This window comes from Cervus elaphus, chromosome 22 (assembly GCF_910594005.1).
Source record: "Cervus elaphus chromosome 22, mCerEla1.1, whole genome shotgun sequence".
Taxonomy (NCBI): Eukaryota; Metazoa; Chordata; class Mammalia; order Artiodactyla; family Cervidae; genus Cervus; species Cervus elaphus.
In genome coordinates, this window is record NC_057836.1 from 19,989,683 (window position 1) to 20,000,000 (window position 10,318).

At 38.2% G+C, this 10,318-nt stretch overlaps 1 protein-coding gene across 2 annotated transcripts in view; it reads right to left on the reverse strand.

Moving 5' to 3' along the window:
- Positions 1 to 4,807: 4,807 nt before the first annotated feature.
- Positions 4,808 to 10,318, reverse strand: part of CLEC1A (C-type lectin domain family 1 member A) — a 19,466-nt gene continuing 13,955 nt past the window's right edge. For both annotated transcript variants that reach the window (XM_043882097.1, XM_043882096.1), the window contains 3 exons: positions 9,660 to 9,811; positions 6,885 to 7,003; positions 4,808 to 5,147 (listed from right to left, as the gene is read on the reverse strand). In XM_043882097.1, the coding sequence (XP_043738032.1) occupies positions 4,973 to 5,147; positions 6,885 to 7,003; positions 9,660 to 9,811 (446 nt within the window). In that variant the 3' untranslated portion in view covers positions 4,808 to 4,972. The remainder of the gene's footprint in view (positions 5,148 to 6,884; positions 7,004 to 9,659; positions 9,812 to 10,318) is intronic.

Here is a 10,318-nt window from a genome sequence, read left to right on the forward strand (position 1 = left end):
TGGGAAGAACTGACTCATTTGAAAAGACCCTGATGCTGGGAAAGATTGAAGGTGGGAGGAGAAGGCGATGACAGGGGATGAAATGGTTGAACGGCATCACCAACTCAATGGACATAAGTTTGAGAAAACTCCGGGTGTTGGTGATGGACAGGGAGGCCTGGCATGCGGTGGTTCATGGGGTCACAAAGAGTTGGACATGACTGAGAGACTGAACTGAACTGAGAAATCATTTAAATGAACCTGGAAGTCTCTTGTGAAAGATGACCTCAGAAGGAGAAGCTCCTTTAAGAGTGAAATGAGTGTGTCTTTGCATTTGTTTCTTTATTTACCCTTGACTTGGAGTTTAAATGGGAATTTCAATAAAAGGGATTTTTCTCTCGTTTTCTGCTGAACCCATAAAAGGAGAATAGCAAAGAAAACATAAGCTGTCTCTTCTGGTTTGCACAGCTGGCAGCTGGCAGTTCAATATAATAACCTGGAATAAAGGAGAAACAATGGCAAATTTTAGTAGGAAAGACTGTTTGTCTTCAAGACTCTTCAAAGCATTGTCATGGAGTTGTGTTTAGAGAAAGGATAGGAAGCATTTAATAACTCTTTTGAGAACAAGTACAATGAAGCCAGAGGCAAACATCCTTCGGCTGACATCATCCGTCAGCATGTGATGCAGTATTTACAGGTCTGAGTTTTATCTCCAGAGCAGCTGGTATAAACCTCTACAGATTTCCTCAGTGGCAATATTGCTTTCCACACAGATAGCACGGGAGGAAGATTTTTCCTTGCAGTTTTCTTTTGGCCCAGAACAAGGCTTTTTCAACACAATGGTAAGATATTGGACCTTGGCACTGGGATAATCAAGTTTATACCCTCAGTTCAGTTCAGTCGCTCAGCTGTGTCCGACTCTTTGAGATCCATGGAAGCACTCCAGGCTTCCCTGTCCATCACCAACTCCCGGAGCCTACTCAAAATCATGTCCATTGCGTCGGGGATGCCCAGGAAATAATGAACTGGGTATCTGATCCATCACATTGAGTTCCAGATTAGTTCTTTTTAAATTTATTTTTAATTAGAGGATTACTTTACAGTGTTAAGTTTCTGCTGGACAGCAACATGAATCAGCTATAAGTATACATATATCCCCTCCGTCTTTAGTCTCGCTCACACAACCCACATCCCACTCTGCTGGCTCATCCCAGAGCACTGAGCTGAGCTCTCTGAATTATATAGCAGCTTCCCACTAGCTGTCTATTGTACACATGGTGGAGTAGATATGTCAACGCTGCCCTCTTAATTCATCTCCCCCTCTTCTTCCCCGGCTACGTCCAGAAGTCCGTCCTCTACATGTGCTTCGCTATGCCTACCCTGCAAATAGGTTAATCAGTACCATTTTTCAGATTAGTTTTTAAAAAGTAAAAGGATAGGAAAAATAAAACCCTATCCTGCAAATGTAATGAGGCTTTTTTAACATGCTTTATTCAAAGGCCATTAAATGTATGAAAAGAAAAACTTTTTAGTAACCTTGAAAAGAATAACAATACATTAGATTCCAAAAGTCTGTTCATACAATGAAACATGTACCAGAAGTTATGTACACCTTAAATCAGATTATGCTGCTTTTTGTATTCTTCGAAAACTATAAGAATTCCATTAGAAAGTAACTGACTTCCAAATATTGAGGCCAACCCTGAGACAGCCTTCTAGACCTTCCTACATATTTCACAATCAGCTACTATCTCTAAAGCAAAAGTTCCCAGCACACTTCTCACATTTCCTGCTGCTACAGGGCTCCTGACCTGTTTCCTGTTGATAAGTTTTTAAGAGCCGTTCAATATCCTCAGGAAAAGAAATAGCTCATTGTGTACCCTGGGGAACTCAGATCTACCAGGAAAGGTCATGTTCCTCATTTGACTTTTCCCTGCAATTTCTTCAGAATTACCTAAATGCACAAGAATCTAGAAAATAAGTCTTCTCATGTTGGAAAATCCATTCACAGGGTGCTACCCTCTCTGATTTTTGACAGAAAATTGTTCTCAGAAAGTTGTATTTTCAAAGTCATGTTATGATTATTTCCTATTTTTAAAATTAAAAAAAGAGAGAGAGAAGTTTGTGGAAAGAATAATGTGTCATATTTCTTCCTGTTCTTTTAAAATATTTTACTCACATTGTGATCAGTACTGTGGATTTTGTTAGGCTGAGAAGGAATCGAGGAAAGGGTTGGAGAAGAATCGGCTCAAGAATTAGTAGAATTAGTTTCACATGAAATTCTCCAGGCCAGACTACTGGAGTGGGTAATCATTCCCTTCTCCAGGGGGATCTTCCCAACCCAGGGATCCAACCCAGGTCTCCTGCATTGCAGGCAGATTCTTTACCAGCTGAACCACAGGGAAGCCCTTTAATCTATTAATAAATGTTAAATGAAAGCTATTCAGTGAATTAAAGTCATTGTTTTAGCAACACATACAATTGTTGACTTCCCTGGTGGCTCAGATGGTACAGAATCTGCCTGCAAAGCAGGAGACCTGGGTTGGATCCCTGGGTTGAGAAGCTCCCCTGGAAAAGGGAATGGCAACCCACTCCAGTATTCTTATCTGGAGAATTCAATGGACAGAGAAGCCTGCTAGGCTAAAGTCCATGGGGTCGCAACAAGTCAAACATGACTGAGCTGAGTAAGTAACACACTTTCAGTAAAGATTTAACATTTTCTATCTCATATAATCAGTGAAGTTTTAACAGTATTTTCTATCTTATATAATACGCATTTTATTAAACAAATCTGTTTGTTTTGCACATTTAATGCTAGAAGTTTGGAAAATGCATAGGAATAAAGTGTGGTTTCTTTTTTTCCAAAAATAAATAAATAAATGCTATTATTTTTCCTTCTTCCTCATCTAAAATGACACTTCCCCTTAGGTTGCAGATTTGGAGAGAAAACACTGTTCATTACCCACTAACCAGGCAGCTAGGCCCGCTAAAGCAATGACATTTAGAGACATTTGTCATCCACGCTGAACCAGTCTGTAGTTGTGTAAGATGCCAGGGGTCAAAACTGAACATGTGCTAATTTTACTCAGTTCACAAAATCACCTGACTTTCTCATGAGGCAAGGTTTGAATAATACTTAATTGCTTAACTAAAAGCCTATTCCCTGCCTCTTGTTATATGCTTATTATATTAACCATGTTCATTAAACATGTGTACTTGTCATAGAAAATATTTTGTAATATCCACAGGTCCCCAGTGGAGGGATCTCTGCAATTTGTTCATGAAAGAAAGTTGGTTTTTGCTTGCTTTCATTCACCCATTTTTAAAAATTAAATCCCTTCTCTGCTTTGCAACATATTTTTAATATCCCTTACATTATATATTACAATGTAGATTATGAAACTAATTTCACATGTACCTCATTTCATCTATCAGTAACACCCTGAGAAAACTGTAAATATGCCCACTTTATGCCTAATGAAATAAGCTTTGTGAAGTAAAGGGATTTGTCTGATAATAAATTACAATAAGGGGTTTTTAACTCTCATTTTATGGCCACAGATGTAGTTCTTTCTGCACGACACAATAAATTAATGCAAAATTTGTTCAACAGTGAAGAAATTTCCTAGCTAGCCAATGGAAAACTGAAGGGAAAATTCGTAAGAAAGAAATCTACAATCAATGATTGATAAGTGGCACAGTATTAGGGGAATAAACACAACCATCTTCTCTTTATTGTGTATTTGTTAATTTTATGTCATTTCACCATGAGATGGATGTTTATGAAAAATAAAAGTGAAGCATCTCAGCTTCCACTGTTGAAAAACAAAGAATGATAACAGATTATCCCTTCTAGTGTTAAACCCCTAAAATTGACTTCTCTCTAAGCCAATGAAGTCAGGGTGTCGTGCTGGTGTTATTTGGAATTTCTGCTACATGTGTGCATGTTGTTATTCTGAGCAGGGGACACCTGCACAAGAAGCCAGCTGTGTGTACCGATGTCACAGTGTCCCTTTCATTTGCCACGATCTGATTAAATAACTTACCCTATCACAATTCAGTTGACTCATCCTTAGCCGTATGCTGAAGACATACACATAACTAAAAAGATTTAAAATTCAGAATGTTAAAACTATCCTCCTGAAGACAACATGCCTCTCCCAGACTTCTTAATTTCCTCAAATAATGAAATAATCAGTACTATTGCAAAAGCAACTACAAACTCTTAATAAGACACATATAACCACAACATTGACTGCTATCATATTTTGTGGAAGAGCACCCTGAAGTTGAGTTTTTCCCTAAATCATAAGTCCATTCTAAAATCACCAACACTTTCCATTATTTATATTCATTATTATTAAATCTTCAGTACCTGGGAGAGTACACGACTTAGCGACTAAACCACAGCAACACCTGGAAGGCATTCAGTTCAGTTCAGTTCAGTTCAGTTCAGTCACTCAGTCATGTCTGATTTTCTTTGCGACCCCATGAATTGCAGCACACCAGGCCTCCCTGTCCATCACCAACTCCCGGAGTTTACTCAAACCCATGTCCATCGAGTTGGTGATGCCATCCAACCATATCATCCTCTGTCGTCCCCTCCTCCTCCTGCCCCCAATCCCTCCCAGCATCAGGGCTTTCTCCAGTGAGTCAACGCTTCGCATGAGGTGGCTAAAGTACTGGAGTTTCAGCTTCAGCATCAGTCCTTCCAATGAACACCCAGGACCGATTTCCTTTAGGATGGACTGGTTGGATCTTCTTGCAGTCCAAGGGACTCTCAAGAGTCTTCTCCAACACCAAAAAAAGAAAAAAAAAGCATCAATTCTTCAGCGCTCAGCTTTCTTTATATAACAGGGACTAAATGGACAGAAATAGGAACTGGACCCACACTAGGCCAGGTGCATATACAGTCTAGAGTTGTGTTCTGCAGAGCAGAAGCTTCCAGCTCTCTGAAGGGGGCCTGCAGTTGCAGTTGTAGCTGGAGAACCATTCACCTCCACCTCTGGCTCAGAGGCTCATGGAGACTCTGCACCTTCACCATGGCTGCAGCTTTTTCACAGGCGCATCGTCTCAGCTCTCTGCAGTCCTTGGAAAAAGCCTTCCCATTGAGGATGGTCACACAGTCCCTGCTTCTCAGGTTGGTCAAATCTATCATAACCTCAAACCTCAAAAAAGAAAGAAAAAAGTTATTTTATCATAGTTTATTTCTAAAATAAGTAAAGTACATAGGGAGGGTCCTAAGCTAGATAAAGTTATAGAATAGACACCCAGAATGAGTTTACTGAAAAATGGGGTCACCAGCCTCTTTCCTCTCAGCCCTCAACTTCCACATATATTCCAGGGGCATCAGGTCACTCAAAACAACAACTATTTCTGACTAAAATTAAAATACATGTTGTCATCCAACGTATAATATGCCATCCGAAAAATATCTATCTTCTCTGTGACTCAGTTTATTTAACTGTAGAATAAAAAATAATCACATTGAATATGTACTCTCTCCTGGAAAAACAAATCTTATATAGGTATATAGGGGTTTCCCTGGCAGCTCAGATGGTAAGGAATCAGTATGCCATGCAGGAAACCCGGGTTTGATACCTGGGTTGGGAAGATTCCCTGAAGAAGGGAATGGCAGCCCACTCCAGTATTCTTGCCTGGAGAATTCCATGGACAGAGGAGCCTGCGGGGCCACAGTCCATGGGGTTGCGAAGAGTCATACACGACTGAGCAACTAACACTTTTCACTATAGTTATACAGAAAGATGTCTGCTCAAACATGGTTTTAAATTGTTATATATTTTTAAATTAATTTTTATTGGAGTAACTTTGCTTTACAACATTGTGTTAGTTTTTACTGCACAGCAAAGTGAATCAGCTACACATGTGTGCATGCTAAGTTGCTTCAGTCATGTCCGACTCTTTGCAGCTCCATGGACTGCAGCCTGCTGGGCTCTGCTGTCCACGGGGATTCTTCAGGCAAGAACACTGGAGTGGGTTGCCATGCCCTCCTCTAGGGGATCTTCCCAACCCAGGGATCGAACCCACATCTCTTACATCGCCTGCATTGGCAAGCATGTTCTTTACCCACTGAGCCACCTGGGAAACCCAAATCAGCTATATGCATATCTATATCCTTTCTTTTTGGATTTCCTTCCCATTTAAGTCACCACAGAGCATTGAGTAGAGTTCCCTGTGCTATACGGTAGGTTTTCATTAGTTATCTATTTTATACATTAGTATCAATAGTGTATATGCGTCAATCCTAATCTCCCAATTCATCCCAATTCACCCCTCCCGTTCCCCCTTGATATCCATATATTTGTTTTCTATGTCTGTTTCTCTATTTCTGCTTTGCAAATAAGATCATCTATACCATATTTTTAGATTGCACATATATGCATTAACATATGATATTTGTAATATATTTTGATGATATAGATATTACATTTACCAATCTCGGAGAATATACCATACTCATTCCTATCTAAATGCACATATAAGTAAAACTAATTTTTGATAATATAATTGTTTATATTGTAAATCCTCAGAGACTGTATTTTGAAAAACGTACTCCCCATTTCATTGCACAGAAAACCAAGAGATCTAAGGTTTTACTTTATCTCTAGGTATTGACAAGTTGTAGAGTTGTGTGACCTTACACAGGTCACCATTACAACCTGGGCTTCAGTTTATTCATCTGTAGCAGAGCTTCCTCTCTCTCCCTCTCTTTCTTGCTCTCTCTGTGTCAATGAATCCCACTGGGCCTCTCTCACTGATTTATGAGCCATTCGGAGAGTAAGTACTATATTCTGTATATATCTTTGATGTCCTCCTACACAGTATCTTGTCATTCAAGCAAAATCTATTAAATGCCTTTCCCACGAAATGTGCTAAAGGCTTACAGTTTGGAGGAGTAAGGGGTTCCGTCCATCCACAGCCAGGCCTTGCCGCTGCCATTTCGGGATAGCCCTGTCCAATAAGAGTAGAAAAACTCAGAGTAGCTGTGAGGCATGGCAAACTCCTGTGAAAGGCACACAAGAACACCTTTAGCTTTAGAGATGTTGTAATATACCCATGGAGATGCATATATATCGGCTGGCTTGCACTTTTAATACAAGAACAACACATGAGTCCTGCCTGCGTAACTAATAGGACATTTACAAAAAACAGTGTTCATCCTGAAGTCAGCTAATTTGCCCAAGTTACAGAATTATTTTGTCTTAGGAAGCATGGACTGAATACTGATGTGCTGAAACCAAGAATCACATCAGCCAAGATTTAGAAATGATCCACTATTTTCAAGTCACAGGATTAAATAGGATTGATATAAAAAAATGCGGGAGACAGATTTGGAGACATCTGGGAAATGGAAGAATCTGGAAGGAAAAGTGCAGGAATGTGAAGTAATCTTCACAAATATACGTGACAGGGACTGACCAGGAAGGAAAAAAGAATAATGCAAAAAAATAGGTAAAAGAGGAATTTATAAGGATGATTTATGTCTCAGATAAAGAAGAAAAATGTTTCATATATTTGTATATATATTTTTGTGTATTTACATATGTAGAATTCCTTTTCTACTGTCCATATTGAAAAATGTTTGATTATTTCCAAGCATTCTCATTCTTTAACATGGAATGTATCTAAATCTATTATCTATTATAATTATATATTTTTATGTCTTTTTTTTCAACAATACTATGAATTCCTTAAGGACATACACTTAATTTTATTTATTTTCACATTCTTAACCCCTCAGATAATTAATGACACATAATGGTTCAATAAAAGATTATCAGAAGTATAAATGAAGCTATTGCTAAGCAACAGTCATAGAACAGGCATATCAAAGGAACGGTAGCTGAAAATATTATCACCAAATAAATCGTGACCCCTTTATGTTAAAATTTCTATAGATAAATCATATGAAAGTGATTTAAATATATATAAATATACAAAGTACATGAGAGAAAATTACTATATAACTTTCATAATAATATTTCCAACCACTGAATATCATGTTCTTCAGTGGTATATCTGAATCCTCTTTATATGCTGGAGGTGGAAGAAACAAAGAGAATAAGAAAAATTAACAGAGTTTATGCCAGGTGACACTGGCTTGGCCAAATAAAGTGTCTCATTTTCTGCCTAAACTAAGCCATCAAGAAAGGATGAAAAAGATTATTTTAGTAGATGAGAGAAACTGCAGAGTTTCATTCATCACAGATTTCAGGAAGTGGAAAGGAATTAAGATGCAACTAGAAAGACATTCTTCCCCAATGGCTCAGCAGGTAAAGAATCTGCCTGCAATGCAGGAGGATATCCAGGTTCAATCCCTGGGTCGGGAAGATCCCCTGGAGAAGGATATGGCAACCCACTCCAGTCTTCTTGCCTAGAAAATCCCATGGACAGAGGAGCCTGGTGGGCTACAGTCCTTGGGAGTGCAAAGAGTTGTAAGTGACTGAGCATGATGCACAAAGACAAGTTTATAGAAAGATGTTAAGAGTTTGCAGACTTAGTTGAGTATTAATTTTAATTAAATAACTCTGTTGATAAACTACTCTGTGCCATGACCCCTGCTGAAACAATGATAAATAATGGTCATACTGCTTGAGGAATTTAATTCAAAGTCAATAACAAATGTAAGAGAAAAGGGAACAACCACAGCATTTTAATAGTGAATTTGAATTGTATGTACCTATCAATAAATGCCAATTTTATTTTCATGTTTTTTTTGACCACTCTATGTTAGGGTATAAACTCCCAGAAGGCAAGATATTTATTTGCAGATTATGGAAATGATTTAATTACATGGTTTTCAATCAAAAGTTTTGTCACTTTCACAGAAAGACAGGAAGTGCTATTTTCGTTCCTCTGGTATGGCACCAATATTGCTCCCTTCTTGCTGCTAAGTCACTTCCAGTCATGTCCGACTCTGCAACCCCATAGACATCAGCCCACCAGGCTCCACTGTCCCTGGGATTCTCCAGGGAAGAACACTGGAGTGGGTTGCCATTTCTTTCTCCAACGCGTGAAAGTGAAAAGTGAAAATGGAGTTGCTCAGTTGTGTCCGACTCTTAGCAACTCTATGGACCGCAGCCTACCAGCCTCCTCCATCCATGGAATTTTCTAGGCAAGAGTACTGGAGTGGGGTGCCATTGCCTCTTACATAAACCAAAAGAGGTTAAGAAATTGAGACATTCTTTATTTGAATCCTGACTGATGGTGAGTTTGAAGGACTTTCTTTCATGTTTCTAAGGGGTGGATATTTGTGGAGATCGTTCCACAAATGATGACCACAGAGTATCACTCAAAGCAATAAAAATAAGATTAAGCCTTGATTACAATAAATGAGAGAATCTGTGGACGTTAATTGCTTAGAATCTTTTTATTAAATTAATTTTTATTGGACTATAGTTGATTTATAATATTGCGTTAGTTTCAGGCGTACAGCAAAGTGAATCAGTTATACATATATCCACTTTTTTCTTTTTTTAGATTCTTTTCCCATATAGGTCATTACAGAGTACTGAATAGAGTTTCCTGTGCTATAGAGGGATTTTTATATATAACAATGTGTATATGTTATTTATTTTATATATAACAGTATGTATATGTCAATCCCAATACCTCTTTCTGAGAATACTTCAAACACTCACCAAGCCTCAGGACCTTACCAGCACTTCCTGTGTGTTTATCTTCAGCATAGTCGAGTTCTCAGCAATGCAGAAATATTCACAGCCCTGCCAACTCTTACTTTCTTTATAGAATTGGTAGCATTTGTCCCCATGCCATTTCCATTTTTCTGGGCAAGGGCTACATCTGTGTTCTTAAAAAGAAACCAAATTGAGTGAGTTATTTCCTACCCTGTCTTCCTTCTCTTAAAATCACATAATATTTGATGACCCAAGAAACAATTGATTCTATCTCTCTCTTAGATATTTAATTGCCCAGGCAATGATAATTACAAATGTTTACTGAATACCCACTGTACACCAGGAATTATAGTTGGGTTTACAGCAGGAACAAAAACAATATAGTGGGAGTTAGAACAGACATGATCTGCTTTCATGGGCAATGGATTCTAGTTATAAATGGTTAGAACTTCAAATTTCTTGCCCTGCATAATTCAGCATAAAGAAAAGTATATTCAAATTCATAAAGAACCTTTTCATCTGTTCAGAAACTCAATATGCATTGGATTTGAGAAACCATTGAAGTTTCTATAATTTTCTTCCTCAATATCCTCTTATACAGTAGTACAAGGATTTGTTAATGAAATATATAGCAATTGGATATGGATTATTTTCTCACTCAAATACAAGTAAATAAAACT